Source organism: Lutra lutra, chromosome 4 (assembly GCF_902655055.1).
Source record: "Lutra lutra chromosome 4, mLutLut1.2, whole genome shotgun sequence".
NCBI lineage: Eukaryota > Metazoa > Chordata > Mammalia > Carnivora > Mustelidae > Lutra > Lutra lutra.
This window is the reverse complement of record NC_062281.1, coordinates 185,529,427-185,556,529: the sequence shown is the minus strand read 5'-3', so window position 1 is coordinate 185,556,529 and position 27,103 is coordinate 185,529,427. Positions and strand designations below refer to the sequence as shown.

At 56.8% G+C, this 27,103-nt stretch overlaps 1 protein-coding gene across 2 annotated transcripts; it reads right to left on the bottom strand.

Annotated features, from left to right (window-relative positions):
* Nucleotides 1-588: 588 nt before the first annotated feature.
* Nucleotides 589-25,660, bottom strand: RCC2 (regulator of chromosome condensation 2). 2 transcript variants are annotated; one of them, XM_047725776.1, is made up of 13 exons: nt 25,543-25,660; nt 24,079-24,367; nt 18,776-18,869; nt 15,271-15,414; nt 12,298-12,429; nt 11,846-11,934; nt 10,490-10,604; nt 8,392-8,558; nt 6,582-6,762; nt 6,228-6,333; nt 5,308-5,380; nt 3,678-3,755; nt 589-2,973 (listed from the first exon to the last, which is right to left on the bottom strand). In XM_047725776.1, the coding sequence occupies exons 2-13, from the start codon at nt 24,358-24,360 to the stop codon at nt 2,869-2,871; spliced, it is 1,566 nt and encodes a 521-aa protein (XP_047581732.1). In that variant the 5' UTR covers nt 24,361-24,367; nt 25,543-25,660; the 3' UTR covers nt 589-2,868. The 2 variants fall into 2 exon arrangements, with proteins under 2 accessions (XP_047581732.1, XP_047581733.1); XM_047725777.1 differs by having other exon boundaries at nt 25,427-25,564.
* Between the last annotated feature and the right edge of the window lie 1,443 nt (nt 25,661-27,103).

Here is a 27,103-nt window from a genome sequence, read left to right as displayed (position 1 = left end):
GCAGGTGGCCACAGGACGCAGGGTTAAGAGCTCAGTGGGGGAGCAGCCTGGGAGCAAAGGCTGTCAAGGCGGACACTGCTAAGTGCCTGGGGCTTCTGAGCACCCGACTGGCTCCTTGGTGCCACCTAGTGGGCAGTGCGCTGCACAACCGGCAGGGGGGTGGCCCTGACCTGGAGCGCCTTTGTGACCAGTGCTTAAGTGACAGGAGGGCTCGGGGATCCTCTTGGAAGTGTTGGTGGGGAATGAGGACAGACCTTTCTGGGCACACAAGACCTACCATTGTTCCCGTGCTTTTCCGTGCCTGAACGTTTGCCCTCAGAGCCCCAGTGGGCAAACCCAAACCCCCATTTTTAGTTGGGCCAGTGAAGGGGGACACCTCCCTGAGGGTCACAGGTTTCCAGGGAGAGTTGGGAGCTCCACTCACCTTCAACCCCAGGTTGAAGCCTAGAAACTGAACCGAGCTCCCCCGAAAGCCTTTCTCAGGGGGAGCCTCGGCGCAGGCAGGGGCCCCTGCGGGGAGCATAGGGAAACCCAGCTGCTCTGCGGTCTTACGCTGGTTCTACTGAAAAAGAAGCACAAAAGCCAAAACAGAGTAAACAATGATGTCATTTATTTAAAATGTTTACTCCAAGAAATATATATATAAAAAAAAAAATAAGACAAATACAGCACTAAACCAGGCACCTTCGACCAAATCACAACCTCTTCAGGTGTTCTCTCCCCTTAGCCCTGAACCCCCTCTTCCAGAGATGCCCTCCAGAGCTGGAAGGCGGGTCAGAGGCCCAAGGGGGTCAGCGCAAGGCCACTCTTTCTTTTGGAGTGCAGGACAACCCCCTAATTCCTTGTCAAGAAGGATTCCCCCCCCCCTTAGGAAGTTCATCTTAAAATTCTAAGCCAAAAGGAGTGATTGTGGTGGAGAACAGGGCCGTCTTCACCTGGAAGTTCCGAGCCTATGCTGCTCTGGTCCCTGGCAAGGAGCCCTCAAATAGGCTGGTGGCGGGTTTCAGACTGGTCCCCCGGAAGATCGGAGCCCTGCCTGCCCCAGGGCAGCTCCCGCAGAGGGGACCCTGGGGCTGCTGTGCGGGTCCAAGGGGCACATGTGCCGAAGCCCTGTTCCAGGAGAGAGACTCATGTCCAGGAAAAAGGGTGGGTGCCCCGCACAGAAGTGAGAGCCCGAGATGGTGGCTCTAAGGGTGATTTGGACAAATTAGGTTTAGCAGAAGCTTCTCCCCCTGGACTACGGACTGACACAGGACAGCAAAGATGAGCATGAAGTCAGACTAAACCTTAGGAAGACGCAGGCCCGCTCTCCTCGCGCAAGGGCCTTGGGACTGGCGGGGCAGATCCTGTCCTGTCAAACGCCCTGGAAAGGCAGACGCTGTGAGGCGCCATGGGGGATGGGCAGGGAAGAAAGCAACGACAACTCGATCATTTTTGGCATTTTAACATCGAGACAATGACAAGTGGTAACAACAAAGCAAAGCAAAGAATAAAAAGACCCATATTCAACTCTCCCATCCCCCCACGTGTCCCACCAAGTCCGAACACCCTCTCCCCCAGAAGCACCACGGAACTAAAAAAATCTATTTTAAAGCACCCAAACCCGTCCTGACCCTCTCGAAACCAAGAGCCCCAGCCAGAGCTGTCGCCTCTCCTGGGTCCAAGTGAGCGGAGGGGTCCGGGAAAGGCACCTCGTAACTCACGCAGAGCAGCGCACCGCCGGTGACGAGCTCAGGCAGAGGGCGTGTGGCAGGAAGCGGGGTGGCAGTCACAGATCCGCGCTGACACGCGGGGAAGGGGGACTTTTCAGGAATCCCAACTATTTGGTACCACAGCCAAGCAAGGCGACCAGAGAGCTGGGTTAGCAGAACAGGACCCCGCGTCTCAGAGACTGGGCCCGTTCCAGCAGGATCCGGCGGAGGATAGAGACAGAAGCACAGAGGTGATCAAGGCTGGTACGGAAAGGGATGATCCTTCCTTGCAAGGACTCCAGAATGCACTTTTTTTTTTTTTTTTTAACTGCTGGCTGATCAATCTCTAATGGCGAGTACTGGCCAGACGGCTCCAGCTCATCCCGAAAAACCTCAGAGCCGCCCGTGAACTAGACATGCTGTCCCTTCGTCTGCCCACCCAAGTCCCACTGGGTCCACAATCACCCGATTCTCATTTGGACTTTTATAGCTAAAGTATATAAAAAATGGCTAAACACAGACCCCAGAGCCCCCACCAGGGGGGAAATGGCAGATTTCTAATAATGTTGCAGCCAAAAGGTGCTGGGGCTTACAAGCAGCCAAGGAGAGAAACGGCCTCGGCTGGTCTACAGGAAAAAGCGGGAAAGAAAGTGACCCAGATGCTTCCGAAGCAGGCGGGCGTGATTTTTGGATGGAGATCCACCACCAGCACTGTCTCTGTCCAGCCGCTGCTGGCTCCCAGAAGGGACCGACCTTTCTGCATCAACGGGTACTCCTCTCCCAGGGAGCACCCGCTCGGATCACATGCTAGTTACGACTGGAAAGGGGTGTTCTGAGAAATGTGTTTAGGAGCAGGAAGAAAAAGAAAAACCACTTGGAGAAAAAAAAAAAAAAAACCTAGGTTGCTCAGAGTTTCTGCCTCTTTTGTAGGAATGGTAAGTCAACTATGAGCAAATATTTTAATTAAACATTAGAAGAAAAAAAACACTTTGGAAAGCATACAGAAAAGGTAGTTGACGTTGAAATCACTTATAAAACGGAACCTCAGGGAGTCTAACAAAAATGCACCTTCGGTCAACTCTTGCTTTCTTTCAATTCCTCGTTGGACGTCCGGTCCCAGTGCACGTGGAACTGACAGCTGCCGCGGGAGGTGTGGGGCTGCAGGGCTCCGGGAGAATCAGAGGGTCCGGGGGTTGTACTCAGGCAGTTTTCTGATCTTCTCTTTCTCGGTCTCGCTTTCATCTCGAGCGATCACCAGGGAGTGTGCGTAGCCCATGGCCACCTGCGGGAACAAATCGGAGTTGGATATGCGCGGGCCCGTCGTGGAGAGCTGAGCAGACAACGGGACACCGCTCAGCTGGCCTGGCAGCCTGGGCCGGGACCACCTCCATGTCCCTGGCTCCACAACACCAACGTCCACATGAGCTGACCCGTGACCAACGCCCCGTTCCAGGCTACCACCAAGAAGGGCTTTGATGCCATCAGCACACACCCAGGTCCTGCCTCCTGTTCCCTCTGTCTCCCTGGACCACAATCCCACCCTGTGTGGAGGTCACACGCCCTGCCTGTGGGATGACAGACAAGGGCGGGCAGGGTGGCCTGGTGGACAAGAAAGGAACCCACCCCCTGCCACCACGTGCCCCATGGCCAAATAGTGTGTAGACTCAGCTGAAGGTACAAAGCAGATGTGAGCGGTACCCTTGTCCCCAGAACAAATCCACCGTGGCTGGACTGTGGCCGGTGTGACTGGGGTGAGAACGCCTACTGAGCCTGGCCGGACTGCCCCTGTGCCACGTCCTATGGATGCCCGTTACACACCAAATCCTCTAGCACGAGGCAGCCGAGAAGCTGCTCAGGGAGACGAGACCAGCCTCGAATAGGCGCACAAGCCCAGGAGCAGCCCAAGGAGGCCTCATGTGGCCTGGCCTCACTTCGCCCGGCTGCCAGTGCCCTCCACTTCTCGCCGGCCTGGAGGCTCCCGCTCACCTGCTCGGTGAAAATGCCGTCCAGCGTCTTCACCTCCTGAGCCGCGGTGGAGGACTTGGGCTTGTGGTCCCCGTAGCCCTGGCAAAGCGAACAGAGATGCAGAACTGGGGTCACTGCCGTACAGCCCAGGAAAGGGAACCACAGCGACGTGTGGCAACCCCGCTGTCCGGGAGCCTGAGCCAATGAGGGCTGGCCTGGTGACAGAGGCCTGCCATGCCTGACATGACAGCTGGCCTGGCGAGCGACACCGGCCCACACAAGCGCTACCTACCACCAGGGACTGATCCTCAACCCAAGAAGGGCCTGATGCTGAGCTGTCACCTGTGGGGGTCTGTATGGTAACAAGCACCTTCTGGCAGGGGAGTCTGGGGAGACACCATCATCACGAAGAACCCTGGCGGTCCCCACACTCACTGGCAGGCCAGACTCCCAAGAGCCCCCCTCCGGGCCCCACCCCCAGACTCCAGGACACCAGAGCCAGCAGGCTCTGCTGGAAGACTGCTCCCAGAGCGTGGCGCAGACAGGGTGGGGATGGGGGCTTTTCCAGCTGGCAGACCCCACCCTTCCCAGCTCCATCTGCCACCAGATGCTTCCTCACCCCTTCCCGTGCAGGGAGTGCTTCCTCCCAGACGCCCTGCCATCTCCTCCTTGCCCCTGGGCCGCTGCCCCGAAGTCCCTCTCGCTCCCCTCTGGTTTCTAAATTGGTATTCGGAATCTCTCTCTGACAGGCCCTAGCAACACCTTCCTCTCTATGAGAAGGAGCCATAAAAACCGGGCCAGGTTCTGTCTCCTGATTTCAAGGCTGCAGCCAGGGCCACCTCGGGGGGCTGGAAGGTCTGCTGCCCAGGGGCCCCCGTGGACCCCCAAAGTCGGCACAGAACACCGAGGACAAGGCCACCAAGTCCCGGAGATGGCTCAAGGGACCAAGACGCCCTCCCTTCCCTCCTCTCCATCACCCCTCAGCTCCCACCCACGAGCGAGGCGGGAAGGGAAACAGACCGCCTTCCCCACAGGAAATAACAAAGAGGCTGAGGATCATCGCAGCTAGAACGGGCAGAGCGCCAGCCGGGCTCCGCAGCCAAGCTGTTCCCGACGAAGAAATTGAAAGTTAAAGACTCATCAGGCACCAGAACTGAAGAATCAGACAGTTGGTTGGGGAAGGCCAAGTATGGGTGAGAAATTGAGGGCCATGGGTGCTCATCAGTCAGGCAATGGAGATGAAAAGCAGGCAACGTAGACTTTCACGCATTTAGGAAGAGTGAGGGCACCGTGTCCCCAAGTGACCCAAGAGGCTGGCCCCGTGGCGCTCCACTCTGGGCAGCAGCAGATGCTACTACTCGGTGCCCACCGCCCCGGCGGACACGACCCCTCCTGGAGGGGAGCCGGGAAAGCGCCCCCTTCCGCGCCCCTGCACACCTCAGCTGTGCTGACAAGACCCCGGGGGACAGGGATCTTCAACCTCCCTGTCCCTGTGAACGCACAGGCACAGACCCCTGAAAGCCAACGAGACCCGAAGACTAAGGAGCGTCTCGCCTTCCAGCAGACACATTCTCCTCCTGCCCGTTTTCAGGAGGCAGCCGCAGAGAGCGCGGACTGCGTCCCACCCTGGCCACACAGGCCCCCCGCTTACCAGCTCCCCAAAGGTGGGCGACGGGCCCCAGCTGATGGTGCTCTCGTCGGCGGCCACGATGATGCTGCTCTTCCTACAAGCAGAGGTGGGGGGGGTCACCAGCGCAGCCACAACCCCGGACCCCGCCGACACCTCCCACAGGCTAGGACTTGCAGCACCAAGATCAAGTCCATCCCATTCTGAACCCTGCCCGGCACGCACTTGCCACAACACATGCCTGGCCAACGGGCTTCTCTGAACCCCTCACTGGTGTCCCGTGCAGGCCCCCGAACCCCAGACCTTCCCACCAAGAAAAGAGGTCATCGAGTCAGGACGGAAAGCTCATTACAAAGAGGGTGGAATGCAACAAAAAAATAACATGTTCGGGGCTGGACGTTTGGGAGATTAAAGCCACAGCTCCCCTCCCCCAACAACACCGTCCCGCTCCACCCCCCCACCCCCACCACAAGCTGACAGCTGATTAACATTAACAAACTCCTCACCAAGACGTGCTAAAAAACTCAACAGGTGTCCTTAAAATAAACTGAAAAGCACCGGCTTCAGGACAATCTCTCCTTCCCAGTGAATCAGAGTCACTAAAATCCTAAAAATCGTGTGGAGCTTAAATCATTTTAACCTGCTAGATGAGCAGAGCCCACCAAGCCTCTGGAGAACGGAAACTGTCAAGACGCCCTTCTTTCTGAGAAGGCAGGAAGACAAGCCGCCATCCGTCCCAGGACCTACCAACCCCTCTTGCCCCGAACAGTACCTCCCCTCCTGAATTCTGCTGCGTCTGATGCCCTGAAGGAGGGAGCGGGGGGGGGGGGGGGGGGGGGGGGGGACCGAAGAGCCTCTCAAGGGAAGAGGCACCCTCCCTGGGGTGTCCACCTGGCCCAGGAAGGGGACACATGTCCCACTCCCCAGCAGCCTTGGCCACATACCCACAAGCCAGGCTCCGGATTCGCCAGCCACAGAGGTCCTGCACGGCCTTTGGGTACATGGTAGACTCGCGGGACGTGTTGGTGGCCCCCCAGAAGAACAGCCCACCTGGGGGAAAGACAGACACATTCCCACTGTGACCACACGTGCCAAGATCCAAATTCTCCTCAACAAGAAAGGCAAGATGCCGCACGCTGGGGACAGCAGAGGAACATTATGTCCGACAGAACGCCGGGGTTTCGGTCTGGGAACGTGGAAGGACTCCGTGGCTCCCCAACAACGGAGTACTCGTCTGCTGGGGAGGCTCACCACCCCACCCCACCCCCGCCTGAGGCTCCAATGGGGAAGTCACTAACCCACTTCACTGACGGCGAAGGAGCAGGTGTAGCCAGCGTAGATCTGGGACGCCCCACGCCCGGGGAAGTCAAACAGCTTCACCAGGCGAGGGACCATCTCGTCCTTCTGCTCGGCGTGGCCCAGGCGGCCGTAGCCACCAAAGCCCCAGGAGAAGACACGCTTCTGAGAGTCCAGGACCAGCTGCGGGCAGAGAGAACACACAGTGTGGGGCGGGACCCCACAGGAGGGGACAAGAGGCGCCATCGCGCTGCGGCAGAGGACAGCAGAGCACAATGTAAAAGGCAGAAATGCTGCAGCTAAGCTGAGCCTCCCCCAAGGCAGGGGACGCAAGGGCACTTCCTCTTTCCCTCCGCCGCGGGCCCTACTTTCTGTCCTCGAGTACTCCCTGAAGTCACAAGTCCCCCTGGTTCCCCATCAGAAGCAAGAGCCTGAGGCCCCAGCGGGCAGGTCAGTGCTCTGGTCCCCCCATCACAGCGCAGACAGCGCCGCAGGAGGAACGGACAGAAGGCCTGCTAGGGCCTTCTCCACAGACACCCCCCATCTCACCCGTGCACAGGGGACCTCCGTCTGGTCACAAGGACCAAAAACAATTTCAAACTGATCTTTGGGGCACCCGTGTGGCTCAGATAAGCATCAGACTCTTGGTCTCAGCTCAGGTCTGGATCTCAGGATTCTAAGCTCAAGCCCCACGCTGGGTGTGGAGCCCTGTTTAAATAGAACAAAACAAAACAAAAAAACTTGTCCATCACAGCCTCTTCACTGTCCAGCATTTGAACGGTGTGAACGTATAACCTAGTACAACCACGTGATGTGAGAAGGCCCGTACGAGATCGACCTTTGCTTCCCCAGACCGCATCGGACAGAAGAGAACCACAGATTTCAGACTCCAGAGGACCAACATCTCCTAGCCCACACCACTGAGCACTAGACAGGGAGGATTCCAGGGATGAAGCCATGCCTGAGGTTTACACGCCAGTCAGCTGCACACCAGCAGACCAGTGTAGTCTCGGGACTCACAGGCACGCTCAGGCAGAATAACTGCAAAAAGGCAACAAAGATAAACAGACACAAATACGGGGGCGACCAGCTGGGTCAGTCTGTGGAGCATGTGACTCTTGATCTCGGGGTGGCGAGTTCAAGCCCCAGGTTGGCTGTGGAGACAACTTCAAAATAAAATCTTATAAAAACAAAATCAGGGGCGCCTGGGTGGCTCAGTCATTGAGCGTCTGCCTTCGGCTTGGGTCATGATCCCAGGGTTCTAGGATCAAGCCCCGCACCGGGTTCCCTACTCAGCGGGAAGCCTGCTTCTCCCTCATCTACTCCCCCTGCCTGTGTTCTCTCTCTCACTGTCTCTGTCAAATAAATAAAATCTTATAAAGACAAAACAAAACAAAACTAGACAGTACGCACACAGAAAACAGTACGGCCATCTATCCAAAGTGATCTTTAAGGGAACAGCCCTCACAGCTAAAAACCATTCAATACCCTCGACTACAGACCTAGAAAGAGGTCCTGTGGTGCTCTGGTAGACAAAAGCCATCCCAGAGAGACACTTGCAGTAGGATTCTGACCCCAAACGTCTGTCCCTCAGCTGCATCTCCAGAAACTGTTAGAAAAATTATGAACAGAAGTACTACACCCTGTGGCTAAGCGAGCGGCACGAAGCCGTGGGAGGACAGGCCGTCGAGGGCCTCTGGGATCAGTTCCCGGCTAGAGCGGAGTGTTGGGACGCTGGAACATACACACATCCTTCTCCGCAGAGGTGACAGTCGGGAAGCAGAGGAAAAGCCAGAAACCCTCAAGCCTTACCGTGTGGTTAGCGCCGCAGGCCACATCCCGTACAACCACATTGGGGACTGGCAAAATCTGCCCGTCTTTCGTCTTCTCGATGAAGATGGCCACTCGCCGGGGTACCAGCTCGCAGTCATACTCTATCCGCTGCGCCCTGGCGATGAACTTTCCGTCCGAGTTGTGTCCTGGGGCGACAGAGCCAGAAGTTAGCAGCGGCCGAGAGCACAGGCCCCGGCCTGGCCCATCAGGGCCTCACGGGACATTTGTCAACCAACATGAGGCCTTCCACCGGGGGCACAACCCAATCAGTACCACGAAATCGACTGTGGGCGCTGAAGCAAATGATTTTTAAGAAATGAACGGGACAGAACAGCAAACACCCAAGGAAACTCTCCCCCAAAAAGGATGCTGCTTTGTAAGACGTCATCAAGCGCGCCTGTAGCGCCTGCACCAGTCTGTAACCAACCACACGTCTACCCGCTAGCCCTGATCACAGAAGCCAGAGACCACAGATTCAAAGGAACGGCCTACCAAGTGTGGTCTCACTCGGGCCCTGCTTGCTCCAAGAACGAACAGAAAAAGTTCAACACACAATCCCTAGACTTGAGTTTTTAGGACTTCCTGATAACCTCAATATACCATTACGGCGGTTAAGATACAGTTAATGGCACACGCCCATCTCTGCCTTGCCTGACCCAGTAAAATGCGTCATGGCGGGGGGGGGGGGGCATGGACACAGGCACGTGTGCTGGGGACACACTTCTACAAGGTTACATTTGTATGTTCTAATTCTAAAAGGAAAGGAACCTCTCTGGATTTGGACAATGAGATTCGAAGTGGGTTTCGAAGAAAGCTGACAAGTAGGGCTGATTCCACAGACACACGTAAAGCCCGTATCTCAAACTATCGTTAAGAAAGCACAGACCGGGCACCCCAAAGTCTGGATTCAGCACTTGGGAGTGCGTGGAACACGGTCCCTGCTCCAGGACCAGCCACGGTCATCACTGCCAAGGTCACGGAGTTTTCCCCCTAGGAAAATCCACCTGCCGGTCTGCAAATCCGGGGCAGCCAGAGGCCACAGGGGAGCCACACGCACTTCCAGAAAGAGACCGGAAACACGCTTCCGGTGTTCTGCCCGGGCTTGGGGATGGCACCAGGGCCTGTGGCCATGGAAACGGTTTCTCCAACAGTCTCTGGCAGCTCCCTGGCAACCAACACTGCATGTGCGTAAGGGGCTGTTCGTTCTTATTCACTCCTGACTCGAGGTATATTTAGTTTCACAAAGTCACTGTTCCCTGAAGTCTAAGGCCAGCACGATGCTCCTTGTTCTATTTATACCGTCTTCCATCTGCCTGCTCTTAATGACGTGGGGACCCGGCAACCCAGATACGGGGGCCGTGGGGATCCGGAGTGGCATGCAGCTGAGGCGCCAGCAGAGGGCGCCCACTCCTCACCTCCTACTCGCCAGGGGCTGGGCTGTGAGAAGACGCGGGGGGGGGGGGGGGGGTGGGGGGGGGGGGGGGGGACGGGACGGGACAACAAAAAAACACACTTTGGTGTCAGATGGGAAAGAAAATGGAGACCTTGTAAAATCAGGATCGAGAGACGTTTTCCACTTACTAGGAACTGCTTTCTGAGCTTTCCCTTTCTACTCAATGAGACAGACATGTTTTTCTGAAGGCGTATGCTCTGTTCAGGGACGGAAACGGGGAAGGGGACTCAGGTGGGTGGGGGGTAGTCACCCAGCCCCGGGGTAACATTCTCGCTTCCAATAAAGGCGAACTCTTAAACGTGAAACCGAATGACGGTGGTTTGATTTTTCTTTCTTAAAAACTCTGAGATCCTTTTACATATAAATGAACTCCCCCTCCCAGAAAAAAGAATCCTTTGTCAGAATCCTGGCCCGACTTGATCATTAGGCCAACCCGTTGTAGATGCTCCACCACCCTGTGACTTAGGACGGGCTCTCCCAGTAAACAGGAGACCCACTTAACAGATCAAGGCTATTATCTGCGATCAATTACCCACATTTCCAACATGTGTGTGCAGGCCCACACTGACTTCTGGTTCCAGATAGGCAGTTAGATTACAGAGCTTTTAAAAAACGTTTCCATACCCAGCTGACCATATTCAGGGCACCCAAAGGAATAGAGGTTCCCTTTGCAGTCCATTATCATACTGAATTCTGCCCCACAGGCCATTTTGGTAATTGGTTGACCGTTGTACATGATCTGAAAAGACAAGACAGCAGACTCTCAGACTTTGTTTTAAAAGGCAGAAAAAAAGCCTCCCCCTCTCTGCAGGTCGGTGTGAAACAATTAGATTGCCAAGGAAACTGAAGGGACCCAGGAATTCTGAAGGCTAAAACCCGGAGTGTCCATAAAGAAACACTCCTGGGACGCCCACCTTCCCGGCAGAGTCGAATCCCAAGCTAGGGCACATGGTGGGCCCAGCCCTGCGTTCCCAAAAATGCCCGACACTGCGCCCAGGTAGCATGGACCTCGGCTGAGCAGCCCAAAGTTGGGGGGCGGGGGGGGCAGAGACTAGCCCACACATAACCCCCAAAGCTTACCCAGTCACTAGCAAACAGTTCAGCCTCAACCTGGAAGAGGGCAGCTTTCTCCCATTCTCCTTGCCCTCTAGAAACACTAGCCCAACTAGCCCTCACAGAAGGTGTGGACAAGAGATAAAACCGTTCAAAGCTAGGAAGTAAGCCAGCCAAGGCCCCCCCCCCCGGAACTCGGCAAGGGCTCTGGAGACACGTGTCAGACAGGATGTGGAAGCAGTGCTCTTATCACACCCAACAAGCCCTGAGCCCTGGGCCCAGTCCGTAGTTCCCACCTTCCTCTAGAAACCGTCACTTCCTCCTTAGTGCAAATGACAGCTACAACGGGGATATTTCCAAAATCCTTCAAAGCACAGGTAGCCTTGCCCACCGTCTCTTTCTCAGACCAGGCAATGGGACCCCCCGCCGTCACCCTCCAGCCACTTGTCACTCACTAGCACATGTGGTCTTGCCTGACATGAGCAGTCACTGTCAGGTGGGATCCCCACCTCTCTGACGGGAGCACATGTTCCTCGGGAATAAAAGACTGCCCAACTCCTGGCTGGGTGCTGTAAGCCCCTGGCAGGTAGCCCCACACAAGGTCAGAACTCAGAGAGTATTTACAGAGAAAGACGAATCGCATGCATCCAACAATTCTCACTTTCAGTGGAACAGAACAGGCTTAAAAAAAGACTTCTGGAACTAATTCGTTCAAGGAGAGAGAGCAGTTTTTAGGAGGCTTTCTGACCACGGGCACCTAGAAGGTGCGCTTTAAAGACTACAACATGTGAATTCCACTCCGAGAATCTAGACCGTCTCCGCAAGGCATCGACTGAACTACAGGGAGCGGTGCTTGTCCTCAGCTTGGACAGTCAAGCACAAAAGCAAAGAGAAACAGAGGCCAGGCGCCAGGAGAGGGAGCAGCACCTGTGCAGGGCTCGGGACAGCATCTGTCTGGTTGCCGAGGCCGAGCTGCCCCATCTTGTTCTCTCCAAACGCAAGCACGGAGCCCGTCTCTGGAAGGAAAGAACAGTATCACAAAAGGGAAAAGAACATTGAGGATTCGAAACCTGATTTGGGATCAAAGGCTCCCGAACTATCACAAATAGCTCCTTTGGCAGAAAGAGTGCGAGCGAGACCAGGCGGCGGACGTGGGGCGGGCAGCTCGGAGCAAAAGGCCCTCAAAGCCCTGGCCTCTGGGCCCACCGTCTGATGCCAATAGGTGGGAGAGGCCATCAGCGGCTCTGAGAAGCACCCTCCGGGGCTCTCCAGGCGCCGTTCCCATCCTGACCGACAGCTAGAGGTGACTCCATCCCCGTGCCCAGGGTGGACTGCGTGGCCGCCTGCCCGGATGCGGGAAGAAACCAGCCGTTCCTCACCCGTCAATGCCAAGGTGTGGTTCCGTCCACATGCCGCAGACACGATCACTTCATGGCTCAGACCCTCAATGAGTCTGGGGGCTTCTACCCTCTTGGTGTCACCGTGTCCCAGCTGCCCCTTCTCGTTGCGACCTGCAGATTAAGAGCAAGATACAGTAGGAAGGAGAGAAGGTGGCCGGGCCGGAGAGCAGTGTCCTGGGAAAGGCAGACACCCCTGGGTCCCCCTGAAGGCGCCCTCCACAAGCAACAGCTGAGGAGGCAGCGGAGAGCACCCCACTCCCTATCCACAGCCAACCTCCCGAGCACCTCGAGAGGCGCCGGGTGAACAGGGCAAAGCACACAGTATCGTCCCCAGAGATGGTTCCGCAGGCCGCCGCCACCTCCTTCACCTGCTCTGACCTGCTTTTCTGGGACAGCAGCTGGAACCCAGCCGGGAGCACTTCCCGTGGCTCTACCCCAAGGGAGAGAAGGTTGGCCCTGGGGGTCCTGCACGAGCCGGGGAGCACGTGGAAACTCCCAGCTCTCACTCCACCTGCCAGACAATAATTCCTTCGCTCCCTTCCTGAGATGCACTTTTTCTAAAGATTTTTTTTTTTTTACTTGACAGAGAGAGATCACAAGTGGGCAGAGAGGCGAGCAGAGAGAGAGAGAGGAGGAAGCAGGCTCCCTGCGGAGCAGAGAGCCCGATGTGGGACTTGATCCCAGGACCCTGAGATCATAACCTGAGCCGAAGGCAGAGGCTTAACCCACTGAGCCACCCAGGTGCCCCCTGAGATGCACTTTAAGAGAGGAACCATTTTCGACACCTGCCCCACACAGTTTAGTCACTTCAGTGCCCTGGGTGTCTTCCATGGACCACGTGGTTCATTTCTACTTGTCATTTCTTTCCTTTTACCTGCCCTGGAAACAACGCCCACAGAGCAGAGCCAAGCCCACCTCCATAGGACCCGCACAGGCCGTGAGCCTCGAGACACAGACCTTCTGGCAAGGCCCTTGGGCCCCACAGCAGACAGGGCAAGCAGGGTGCATGGGGAGGAGCCCCTTCGCCCCCCTGGTTTTCAACACTGGCTACTACAGTCCTCAAACCGAAGAGCTCAAAGGGCCCCACACAGGTCCCCTCAGCCAAGAGAACCACCACACAGCAGGAAGCAAACCTACCCGGGAGCTTTCACAGGGCCAAAAAGTCAGGGCACCTGGGGGCAGGGGGAGGAAGCAGTTCCCACCCCTCCCTGACAATGTCCTTCTAACCTTCCACCATGAGAAACACGGAGGGCAGAGCCACAAGAACAAGGACCAAACATCCTGATGGCTGGAGAGGCAGACATCAGCTTCTACCGGGAGCTGTCCAAATTTACCGGGAAAGGCATGGTTTCTTGGGCCCTCAAGAGGCCTGAGTGGCTGACAGGTGTGGACCCCTCGAGAGTGACATGCTGTAGCACTGAAGCTTCCAAACACCAGCCCGGGCTGTTTCAAGCAGCTAACCATGGCACCAGGACGTGTCCTCTCGCTGCCCCACCCCCAAATCTACTCATGGGGCACAGGTCTTTGCTCAGGCACTGGGCCAAGTGCACGACCCCTGCACCACTCCTTGCCCACAGGGCCAGCACAAGGCCCATTTTTAGAAGCACCGTTTAAGTGCAATTCAGTAAAGAGATCAGAAAGAAGGTATTTCAAGTTCGGAGCTCTGACAGACTGCTGTGTTCAGCGCTGGAACACTAGGCAGGAGGGGTGTGCTTTGGGGGAAGGACACACCTCCGCGCCAGTCGGGGAGAATGAAAACCGTGGCAATGTCAGCATGTCATCAAGAAACTATAAAGTTTAAATTTGGGCCAGACACACTTGTTAGTTTTTTTTTTTTCCCAACAGCATTACAAAATTAGCAGAGTGCAGCGAAGACAACAGATGTTAATATATTTGGACTTTGGTACAGCAGCTCATGAAATTGCAAAAAAACGGTTCAAACAGACCGAAATAAAAAAGCAGTCATATGGGCTAAAAACTAGCCAAAGGACCAGAAACAAAGGGCGGGGACAAATGCCAACCTAGCCAGCTGCGGGAAGAGGCGGGGGTACTGAGGGCGTGGGGCTAGGCTGAGCCTCACTCAGGACCTGCATCAACGATGTGGAAGGAAAAAAAACGGGCAGCAGTGCGTGGGGGCCCATGGAGGGGATGCTGGAGCAGGAGGTGACCAAGGCCAAGGACACCCCCTCCCAGGGACCCAGGCCAGGGGGTCCAACAGCAGGAGACCAACTCCACTCAGAAAAAAGTAAACTCAATTGATGAGAAATGTAAAAAGAAACAGGAACCAAGCAACCAAACCTGCAGACAGGCGAGATCCCCAGAATCAGAGCGACAGGATCGCAGTGACACGGCGGCTGATGACATGACGTGGCCGGTGGCATTTAAAGTGGCAAGAACAGAGATCTTACGTCAACTCTGTGCCACGAAGCAAGAAGGGGGGCCTGTCTGCCCTGGGGAAAGCGTGTCTAAAATAGGAATTCAATTCTAGGTGCCTCGGGATCACAAAGATCCAGATTCCGTCAGAACATTCAGGAAAAAGGAGGATCAAAAGAGAGAGAGGACTCGAGGCGCCTGGGTGGCTGTTAGTTAAACGTCTGCCTTCAGCTCAGGTCATGATCCCGGGATCCTGGGATCGAGTCCCCGCTTTGGGGGGTGACGTGGGGGGGGGGGGTCCCTGCTCAATGGGAAGCCCGGTTCTCCCTCGCCCTCCACCCCTCCCCCACTTGTGCCCTAATAAATAAAATCTTTCCCCCCCCAAAAAGGATTCAAAAAGTTCAGTAGCTATGTACAAGCAAATGGCAGAAGGGTGCAGGAAGGGGACGCACTTTCAGGGAACAGGCGAGACCAGCTGGAAATTAGGGAAAAGAGATACCACTGCAAAAAAGCTGCCCTTCCAGGCAGACAGAGAAGGAAGTCGGCCCCATGAGGGAGCCCACCCGACCCCAGACTTACCCCAGCTCCACAGCTTCCCTTCCGTGGTGATGAGGAGACTGTGGGCAGCGCATGAACCCGAGACCACGGTCCGCACCCGGACCCCCGACAGGCAGCCATATCTATGGGGCCCCCACAAATTCTGACCGAGATTGCGGTAGGCAGCTGCAAAGGGAAGAATGCAAATCAAACACCCACAGTGACCAGGGGGCGGAAAGCACCCCAAGAAAGGGTACCAGCCACAAAGCATCCGCTCTCCGACCACACAGGACCCCCGGGTGCTACAACAGCTTGGCCCGGGGCTGCCCGAGGAGAAAGTCTGCAACTGCAGCAGAATGACTGCCTCCACCATCCCCCGCCCCGGCAGTCTCTGTCCCCAGCCAGCGGGGACTGCAGACCCTCGGGCACCGGCTGCTGAGCACACCCACGTGCAAGCAGTGGAAAAGGCGGGCCCCTCCCTCCTGCTAGGAGCCCAACCCAGGAAAGTTGGCGGTGGGCTCAGTATCTCCTTCCCCACACCCCTTCTCACCTTCCCCAGCCTGCCCTTCCCCCACCTTGGCCTTGCCCTTACAGCCAGAAGCTCCTTTCCAAGTGGAGTCGGAGGGTTCCCATCCTCCCCAGAACCACCTGCCCTGCCTGGCACATCTACCAGGTCCCGTGCGGGGGGGCCTAGCTGACACCCCTCCCCTACCACACAGTTTCCTCCTTTCCCAGGGGTCCCACTGTAGTGGCCAAGTCATGGCCCCATACTTCGTCATGCACTCCCTCCCACAGAATGCCCCTCCTCGTCCCCTGCTTGTTCTTTGAACCTCATGACAAGCACCCCCTCCTCTGGGAAGCCCTCCACGCCCCCATCCCCCTCTTCCAGCTCATGGCTCCCTGCTCACCATGAGGCTGATCCCAGCACTCAAGCCTACTGAACTCATGAGCCTTCCAGGCCCTACCAAGCCCAGGGCCTCACTAATGCCTGGCCCTCAAGGAAGGACTCAAAACTATGGAGGGTGTATGGGCAGGAAAAACACAGCCGCCTCCTTCCAAACTCGCCCTCCTCCCCATTCATGGACAGGGCATGGCCAGTGTTTTGTGTAGTATTTTCAACTTGGGGCTCTTGAGGACAGACACGAGCCGCATGTGTAGGCCTGTAATGACCATTATGAAATGCTAGTGGCTGCCACAACAACCGTGTCACGTTAATCTGGATGTCGGAGCTGATGAAGAGGATGCTTAATCGGACTCCAGGGGAAAAGTGTCCGTGAGACTCTTTGAGGCCAGTCCTGCCCTTCCCGCGCCCCACCAGCAGAGGGCGCGAGGCACGTCCTCCTTCAGTTACAGGGGGCCCCCAGGCCAGGGAACACTGCGTGCAGTCGGCACCCCAGACACACAGCAATGGCCCCCCCACCTGAGCTCTCCCCAAAGGTGGAAGACTATCCGACAATTTCCTGGGAAAGAGCACACCAAACATGACAGCCTTCACAGGATCTGCTGTAGTCTGTTTATCACGAAGGTGAAAAAGGACGGTGGCAGGACTGACATGTGTCATCTCTGGGAACAACGCACTGCACAAAGGGACACTGTGGAGGGAAGAGGTATACCACGGCGGACCCAGCTTGGAGTGGACCTGTCTCACAGGTGGCTGGATGCCCTGGTTTGCAGAAGCCTCTTCCCTACGGCAGCTCCAGGAAGATCAATGCCCAAGATGCTGAGGCCCGAGGGGTAGGATTTGTCCCCATCTCCAAGGACCCCCATTCAAGTGATCCAAGTCAAATCCAGTGCCCAGCAGCAGTGGCGGCTCCTCAGGCAGCCTGGCGGTCTGGGGACGGAGCATAAGCCACTGTGTCACGCTGTCAATGACGTGGCCATCATGCCAATACCAGAGGCTTCGCCACAGGGGCACTGGGGGGCTGGTCGACTCCCTGGCCAGGGTATGAGAAGACTGGAAAGGGCCAGCGCGGGAGGACTCTCCTCTTCCTCTTTGGCTTGCACCAGTGGGACAATAAATACCCCCCTTCCCTAGAGTCTCCCAGCAAGGTCAGGGAAGACCCAAAGATACTTTAAAGTACTTAGGAAGAATGTTTGTTAATTACATAAAACTTCACTTGAAGGGAGACCAACCAGGGAAGCAAAGGTCGGAATGGGAGAAGACAAAAAGGCACTCTTGAAATGCACCCAAAACGCCTATAACTAGGGCATGAGAGTGGATTTTAAACCAGAAGGCAGTTTCCCTCCTTCTGGACCTCCCTAGGGTGTGGGGAGCCCGGCCTGGCCTCAGTGCACCCCACCCTCTGTCCACAGGAGATGGCCCATACTCTGCTGCTTGCCTTCCTCTGGCATTTACTTCCCCGCTCGGGGCCCAAGTGTGTAACTGTGAGCGGGCCACTCACTGGAAAAGCAGCTCGGAGACCCAATGCAGAGCCCACACGGGGCTAGCAGGAAGACGGCAGCTGTCACACCCCCGGAGGGGCTTCCCGGACACCAGCCCCAGCGCAGACCTGGTCCATCTCCAGACAGACCCCTGGCGCTTCTGGAAGTCCTGCTGCCTTCATGGAATCGATGATGTTCTCTGCCCGGCTTGAGGCACCAGGGAGTGTCCATATGCAAATATTTGTTCGCTGGGCAATGTCGGAAAGTACTTTGGGAATCTTTCCAAATGAAATCAAGAAGCCATAAAACATGGCAACAGGCCAGCTTCACTTCTCTTGGTTGGCCCATATCCTCCTGAAGAGAGATACCAGTTTTCTAAAAGCAACTGGGCACCAAAAGCTACTTCTTGGGGCTTCTCTGCTCTCTCCACTCCACACACTGCCACCTGCTCAGTCTGAGCAGTTCCTGCAACAAACTGGCAGCATGCGAAGGACCGTGGACTCTTCCGTAACGTCTAACAAGCTGGACGTGTGACATGTGACAAACATCTTGGACATTCTGACATCCCACGGGACCAGCCTCTTCGTGATCATGAAAGTAACTGATGTGAGGAGGATGGGAAGAAGGCATCCATGTTCTTTTTGATGGTTTATACTTTTCCTGTTTAATCCTAAATGGAACTGGGTTTTTAACCCACTGAGCCACCCAGGCGCCCCGGAACTGGGTTTTTAAAACAGCACCCAGGGGCGCCTGGGTGGCTCAGTCAGTTCAGTGTCGGACCCTTGGTTTCCGCTCACGTCATGATCTCACAGTCATGGGATTGAAACCCGTGTCCAGCTCTGTGCTCAGCATGGAGTCTGCTTCGGAGTCTCCCCCCCTCCCTCCTGCATGCACTCTCTCTCTCTCAAATACATAAATAAAATCTTAAAACAACAACAACACAGAACAGTGAAATGAGACACTTGCACAAGACCTGGGTTCAAGTCCTGCCCTCTCCCTGGAGGGGCTGTGTGGCCTTAGGCAAGTTGCTTGGCCTCTCTGAACACTCTGCCGATGCAGAGCACACCTACCTGGCGAGGACTCACAGGAACCACACAGGACACCTAGCACACAGGGAAGCACTCGACAAATAGCTTCGCACAGTTTTGGAAACTGGGTCTCATACCTTGCTGTTTAGGCACTTCTTTTCGACCAATCAAGTCCCAGTTGGTTGCCCCAAAAATCAAAAGCTGGCCTTTGCACTTAGACCCTTCAAGTTTCTACAGAGAAAAGACAGGGAGAAGAAAAAGAAAAAAAAAAAAAAGATTAGCTTGCAATGCTGCTTCCAGCTGGGCAGTCTGTTGCACGACAGCCAGAAACAAAAGAAAAATCGTCATTCATTACTCACCCCCCTGCTGTGTCCCGGGGGCGGGGGGGGGGGGGATTGGAGGCCCGAGGTGGTCACCACCTCATCAGGGTGTGGAATCCCAAACCTGCCCGCAGCAGCTCATTTTTGAGGCCCAGGCTGATCTCTACCTGTTGATTTCTCTTGGATGTACCTTTTGCAAAACACTAAAAGAAATCAGCCACATGTATGTTTCCGTCCACCCTGAGAACTGCCTATAGGGGTTTTTCCAAGAGGCCTGGCGGGGCACACAGGGCGTCTTAAAGCAGCTGACCTTGGGGTCAGCAGGGCACCGCACATGAACTACAAGCCTCAGGAGCCCTGCGTCACCCGACCTGAGACCGTCCTTCCTCCGCATGGGGCCTACTGTGCCTGGCACCTTTCTGGTTGGAGGTGGGGGGGAACGACAACACATCATCAAAGCACCATGTGACAGGGGAGATCCCAGCCGGGCCCAGGCTGTCCTGGCTGTGGCCTGGGAGCCGGGGGAGCAGCGCTGAGTGGGGACAGGGAGGCTCCAGGGGAGAGGCCATGTTCACAGCCCCAGGACCCTGGAGTCCAGCCCCTCAGCCTCCCCACACAGAGCAGTGCTAGGACCCCACACCGCGGGCCAGTCAAGGGAGGGCACGCCACTGTCCCATTTGGGGTGGCCCTCATGACTTTCTCAGCAGTGCGCTGCATTTCTGAAAAGTCCAAACACACTTTTTAAAGCCGACCAGCGGGCAGAGATTCGCTTCTGAGCCACGCACCCACCTCCTCTCTGCCGTGAGCCTTGACCTCGCCACCCCAGGACACCGAAAAGAATGGTTTCCTTCTGCTTGCAGAACTGCTCTCAATGAAAGCAAGCCACCCGGCCCCCGCCTTTCTACGTCTAGGCAGTGCCTGCCCCAGCGGGATGCTTGGCAACACAGTGCGTGCCTTCTGAAGAGGAACACATCTCGGGGGCGGGGGGGGGGGGGGGGGGGGACACGGCATGACCCAGACCCAATGTCACCAGCACCCCACGAACAGGTCCCGCCACGCGCGTCCATGTTTACATGGCTTGAGGAGGACAGTCCCTGTACAGGGCAAGTCCTGCAGACAGCCCGTGAAGGGGAAGCCGACAGCCAGGAATGGAGAAGGACCTCACCACGCGTAAATTATTTAGAGAAAGACCTTAATCGGAGGGCAGTTCCCACCCCACGGCACCCACCGACTCGGATTACTTGAATGGGAGCCTAGTTTCCCTCTGTTATCTCCCCTTCTTTGTTTAGCTGGCGGGCCTGGCTGGAACATTCTACAGATCTACCACAGAGGACAAACAGCAGCCAGTGGATTCTGTCAAGTTCCCCAAGGAAGCAGCGGCCCTGGGTCTCTGCCCAGGCCCCTAGCCGGCCCTCCTAGCCGGCCTTCCTAGCTGGCCCTCCATGGCTCCTCAGGTCTGCATGGGGAGGGCAGGAGACGACCCCTGGGGGCACGATGTGACCTTGAAACCAGGACATGGAGGGGCACCTGCCAGAGCAGCAGCTCGCAGGCCTGCAGGTCCCTTGGACTTCGAGAGCTTCTGCAATGGCCCCAGGCAGGAGTGGGTGTCCCGTGACCCGAGGCAGCAAGGGCCTGTGGGTACTGGCGCCCAAGCCAGCTGCGCACTTCTCCAAGACTCCTCAACCCTCCTGATATAAGGCTTGTGGCAAGCCTTCGAGCATGGAGTCCATCCGGGCATGGCGGTCAGATTCCTCCAAAGAAAGACTGTTCTCTTTCTCAGGTTTTCATGTCCTGGGCCTTATGTCCTCACCCATTGGATGAAACTAACGGCCTAGACTTCATGCCATGATCCGCACAGCTGTTTGCCATAGGTCACCTACTTTATTTCTCCCTAATGGGATTCTTACCTTTACCTTCTAGGAAAAAAAAAAAATTAAGTAAGGAACAGAACTCCCAACACCCTTAAATCACAGCCCGTGCTCCTCTTGGTCAAAGACCTGAGCTGGCCCGCCACGTGCAAAGACCCCGATGTCTGCTGACTCCACTCAGAGGAACCCGCAAGGATGGTTGTCGGGGCTGAGGGCTGGAAGCTCTGCGGTGATGAAGCAGGGCCTACAGTCTCCCCAAGAGGAGGAGGGATTTCATTCCACCTGACACCCCGGGGCACAAAAGCTGGTCGGAGATGAATGGCCGTGGCAGAAAAATGCACAGCAGAAAAATGCACAGCGCTTCTTCAATCAACAAAACAGGCTTTCTGGTTCAAAGTGATTTCTGAATTATTGCCCAAGTGCAAAGAGCATGTTAATGAGGCTGAGAGCCCACCTTTTAACGTATACCCTTTTAAAAAACCGCTACTCTCACCAGCGGAAGGCCACTCAGAGAAATGCCAGCGACAAATCCCCTAACAGGCTATCATCAGCTAGAACAGACTTCAAGCTCGCTTTCTGGTCCTATGTGTTTGGCCCTTGCAGATGGGACAGACTTGTCTGGAGCCCACACGACCTCGGCACACCAACACTGAAGAAACCACGAAGACCCGCACAGGTGGCGACACTCCCGTTTTCCAGAACTCTGCCAAGGCAGCCTGTGTCACCTCCAGGGTGGCAGAGCTCACACGTCACCCACCCCAGACCATTGCAAAATGCTCATCTGACAACACTACACAGAAGTCCAGGAGAGAGCATTTCCCGAGACTAAAATCCTAAGAATGTTCTACAAAAATACACATTTACTCAAGGCAACCCTGCTCCTCAACCCAAGATATCTACCTGGGTTCATCTTTAACAAGCCCCGACTTCAGCTCAGAGTCCAGACCGCTCCTGGCAGCCACTGTCACACATACACCTCCTTCAAGTGGCCCTCCACGGTGGGGAGGCTTGCAAAACTCTCCCTCAAAGCCTCTCCAGAAACAAGCTAGGGACAGCTGGCCGCCTGGGGCGGGCCTGCTTGGCAGGAGCAGGGCTGATGCTGCCCTTGAAAGCTGGGAACCTGGGGTCAGGCAGGGGACCCACCCGGGACCCAGGCCTGTGGGAAAGCAGCGGGGCAGCACAGGCCTGGTCTTGACTCTGGACCAAACTCAAAAGATGCTAAGGAAGAACTGAAAACGTCCGCTGTGCACTGTGCACAAGGCATCTGGACGCTCAGGCTCCCGGATGTGCTCGCTAGTCCAAAGGATACCATGCTACTGCTTGTTTTTTAAGGAAGGTTCATACAGATTTGTCTACACGTACACAAAATGGACAAAGTACACGAGTCGTAGATACAAGGCAAATGCAAACTGCAAGGCAAGGCCAGGTCTGTCTACTCCTGGGAAGCAGAGAAATCTCTAGGAAAGACTAAGAAAGTGCCTTCCCATCAGACAAGCCGGCCATGGGCAGTGCTGCTGGAGAGCTGGGTGTCCCTCTCTCTCTCTCTGGGACTGCATGCCTGGGTGAGCCTCAGTACTGGGGTAAGTAAGGATCTCTTCCCTCACTTCGGGGAAAGAAAACTCGCTGCACCAATACGCTGATTAGAGAGAGCCCTGCCGCTGACAGGCACTCGCGCACAGGAGGACACAGCAGAGGTAGAGCCCCACTGGCCATTCTGCTCACTTCCCTCCTAACACACAAGGACTGGCAGGGCAACCGGCTGGAGTCCCGAACGGAGAATCACATCTGTTGAAAAGATACCCGTTACTGTGCTCCAGTTTCTCCACTCTAGCCAGTTCCTGGCACTGTCCTGCTCCCAGACCCTAGGTGAAGCCGTTTCAGTGACACGGGCTCTCCTCCACCATCTGACACACTGACCCTTTCAACAGGAGGGCAATTATGAAGCATCATCACATGAACGCTTTGCACAGGGATTACCGACGTCATCAGAAGACATCTGAGCCCATATGAAAGTCATGTGGAGGCAGGCCCTTAAGCTCCGTGCCTCAGTTTCCTCATCCATAAAGAAGATGAAGAAACACGTTCTTTTTAACCATTTAAACACTGAACACCTCTGGGGGAAAGCACTCTGATACTGCTGAGCCTCACACACCCTTTGAGGACAGAAAAGGGCCTCTCCCGAATGCCTACACCCTAAATGGACGTTCTTACTCGTTTGGGGCCATCTGAAATCTCTCAACACACGTCCCACACAAAGCCGGTGGGTTTGAAGGATCGCGGACCCCAGCCTAAGATGTCTGGCTCTACGCAGGGTTCCGCAGGCACCAGGAGTTGAGCTGGTCACGACCTCAATTAAATTCTGCAGGCCCAACTCTAACGAGTGAACTGAAGCCCGCACAGGGGATGGGAGATGCTTCTTCCCCGGTGGGGGATGCGGCGGGGGGTACACCGAGCCGGCACGGAGCACCCGCACACTTGCACCGCGAGCAGCGAACAAAGCCCCAACACCTCGCCGCCCCGGGGGCTTCCCGACCTGGGGGGGGATGGGGGGGCTCTCCGGAGCATGCGCCCTCGCATCCCGCCCCGGCGCCGGCCGCCCCCGCCTCCCCGGCGGCGCGAGACGGCGCAGGGCCGCACGGGGCATGCGCGGCGGCCACCAGGCCCCGCCCCCCCGGAGCGCCGGAGCCGAGGCGGCGGGAACCTCAAAGCCCCGGCGCAAACCGCCGCTCCCCGCAGCGCCCCGGCGGCCCCCTCCCCCGGCGGCGCCCCGGCGGTGCAACGACCGTGGGGAGGGAGAAAGGGCCCGGGGGCAGCGAGGGCACCGGGCGCCGCGGCCCGCACCCGGAGCGCGCGCGCGTTCCCTCCTCCGGCCCGAGACAACTTGCAAAAGTCTCCCTTCCCGGGGCGGGAGGGGGAGGGGAGGCGGAGGGAGTCGGCTCGCGCGGCGCCGGGGGCGGGGCCATGACCCCTTCGCGCGGGCGGGCGGGCGCGGGCTCCCGCCGCCCCTCCCCCGGCGGGGGGGCCCGGGGCGCGCGCCCCAACGGCCAACGGCCGCGCGGGCGACGGCGACGGGGTCGGGTAGGCCGCGGCCCGCCCCCGCCCCCGGCCCTCGCCCTTTTGTTGTGCGGCGGCGGCAGCGGCAGCGATGATTCAGCCCGCGGCCTGCGCCGGCCCTGCCGCCCCCGGCCAGGACGCGCAGTGACGCGCCGCGGCCCCGGCACCCCCCCACCGACCCCCAGGCCCCGCACTCACGACGCGCTCCTTGGTGTGCTCGGGCTCGGTGATGATCACGGCTGCGCCGCCCGCCTTGGTCGCCGCCGGCCGCGCCGCGCGCTTGCCCCCACCGGGGGCCCCGTCGAGCTCCAGGCCATCCTCATCGCCGCTGCTGCCGCCGCCGCTGCTGCTACTGCAGCGCTCCGGCCGCTCGCGCTTCCTGCCGGCCGGGCCGCCGCGCTTCCTGGGCCCGGCGCGGGCCGTGCCGTTGCCCGAGCTCGGCTCCTCCCAAGCCGCCGCCGCCGCCTTCTTCCTGGGCATGGTCGCGCTGGAGGAGACACGGGGCAGCGGCGCACAATGGACGGGTTATAAACTGCGCGGGGGGAGGGGAGCGCAGCCGAGCCACCGGCCTCCACTTCCTCCCCTGCCCTCCCCAAAGTGGCGGCCGCGGGGTGGGCGGAGAGGGGGCGAGCCGGGAGGAAATCGCGCCCCTCCCGGGCCTCGGCGCGTCTCCTCCGGGGAATCCCGCACGGGAGCCCAGGTCTCCGACTGAAATCCGCTTAGGGAAATAAAAAAAATGGAGACCCCCCCCCGGGCCCATCCTCAAGTTAGGTTTGCCTACATCGCATCACTATTGCAGCCTGATCCCCAAAAAAGTAAAAGGAAAGGAAAAGGAGCCTCTGATCCCCTAGCTGCTAATTAGAGAAGGCTCCGGGACACTTAAAAGATCGCCCTCTGAAAGGGCTCCCCCCTCCCCCGCCGCCCCACCTGCTGCTTTTGTCTCCGCGCCCCCCTCCCCGAGCCCCCTCAATTAAATGCAATTCTCTCTGCCGCCCCCCTCCCCTCCCCGAGCCCCGAATTCCGCGCCAGCCTGGGGGTTCCGACCTCTGGCTCTAATTAGCCTAATCCCTCGGGGTGGGCTGCCCCCGTCGAAAGGGGGGCGAATGAAGCCGGCCCCCAGCCCCAAACACCTGCTCGCACAGACACGAAAAATAAAAACTTTAATGGTGCCCAACTCTCCCCGCCCCTCCCCGAACGTGTGGCCCAGCCGGTCCCTCGGATCCCGGCTGCGAAGTGCCTCGCTCCGCCGCTACTTTCCCCTAGCGTCTCTGCGCTTTTCGCCCTGTCTCTTTTTTTTTTTTTTTTTATTGATTTTGAACAATGGGATCTCTGTCTGTCTCCGATTAAACCACGTGGATCCGCCTTCCTTCCCCTTTTTATTCATTCAATCCCCAACCCCCCTTCCTTAGGGTTGTTGTTTTTGGGTTTTGTTTTTTTTTTTTTTTACCTTTTCTCCTTTAAAAAAAAGGGGGGGGTTAAAAAAAAAAAAAAAACTTTCCCAGATCCCGCAAACTGAACATTGTCGATTTTGATTTTCAGTCCCTACCTGGTTGGAGTGATGAGAAACCGGAGAGAAAACGGAAGAGGAGCAGCTAAGAGATGAACCCGAGGGCTTTCTACCCCCCCCACCCCCGGCCCAGACCAGGGCTCCAGCCCACTCACCAGATACACTTAAAATGTAAATACGAGCTTCCAGAACAAATGCTACAACACAAAACAGAAACACATGTGCTGCCGGGCGGCAAGCGAGCGCGCGACGGAGCGGGCGGCTGGGGGCCCGGGGAGCGCGCGCCCCCTGCCGGCCGGCGGACCCCGCGGCGGCCCGGCCCCGGCCCCGCCCCCGCCCGCGCCGGAGCCCGCGGGACCGCGGGCCCACCAGAGCTTGCGCCGGGCGCCACGCGGCCAGACTCCACGCGCCCGGGTTCTGCGCGGTCTCCCCGCTGCGCCACGCGCCCCGGGCACTCTGCGCAGCGCGTCCCGCGCCAGGGATTTCTTTGGGGTTTGGGAGAATGTTGGATTGTTTTTCCCCGGGCACGTCTAGACAGGTCACCTGAGGACACTCGCCGGAAAATAGTTAACTTTGCTCACGCATCCGCCAACAAGGGACGTGCCCTAATTGAGTGATTGGAATGAAAGATGAATACAGTTTGAATAAAAATTTCTCTTGTGCCGAGGGAGGCTGCATTTTTATTTGCCTCTGTGTCCCCAGAACGTAGCAAGGTACTGTTAACATGGTAGAGTTACATAAAGATTTGCTCGGTTAGTGAACTGCGTACTGAGGATATGCAGGCCTAGGATGCACTAGAAGCTAGTTTTGATGGAAACTTTTCATAAATATTTACTGAGCACCCAGTACCGCGAGCGCGGTAGAGGATGATCCAAGCTAGAGGATCCAAAGCTAGAGGATGAGATTCCTGTCCTAGTGAAACACACTAACAGGAGACATAGATCATTAAGCAAGTAAGTAATCACAAGCGCCATAAGTGATGGGTTTCAGGACATGCTACCCCAAAACATGGCACCTTGGTGTACTGAATATTATAAACTGAAGGAGTTTCCAGAAAACCTACAGAAATGGGTTTAAGGTCACCCATCACCACCACCACCACCACCCCACCCCGCCATCTCTTAACCAACCCCAACACCACCTACCTACACCCTTTCCCTCCCAACCCTTCTTCCCTAAAACAGGTCATAAAACCCTCAGGTGAGAGGTGCCTGCCTAATCTCAGGATAAGGATCATTCTTTTTTCAGAAGACAAAGGAACACCAAGAAGAATCCTAATAAAAGAACTTTGCTACCTGCCCCCAGTGTCCCACACCTACCTCTTACTCTTTCACCTACGTTAGTACTCAAGCACCCTCCACTCTCCAACAAACATAACCAAAAAAGACACAGGAATGTTCCTTTTGGTCTTCATTCCCTTATGAGGACTCCCATGTCACATAAAACTTACATTAAAATAAACTCATAAGTTTTTCTCCTGTTACTCTTTGTCGGCATGATTTTCAGACTCAGCCAGGCACCCTAAAGAGGATTGCGGAGGAAAGCTTTCTCCTGTCCTGCGAGAACTTTGCCAAGTAATACCTGTGTGGGACCTTTACGGCAATGGCACTCATCCTGTTCTGGGTTCAGGGAAGGCCTCCTTTGGAAAGTTAAACTCAGTGAATTTCAGGATGAATAAGACCCACCCGGTGAAGAGTGATAAGACTAGGGGCGCCT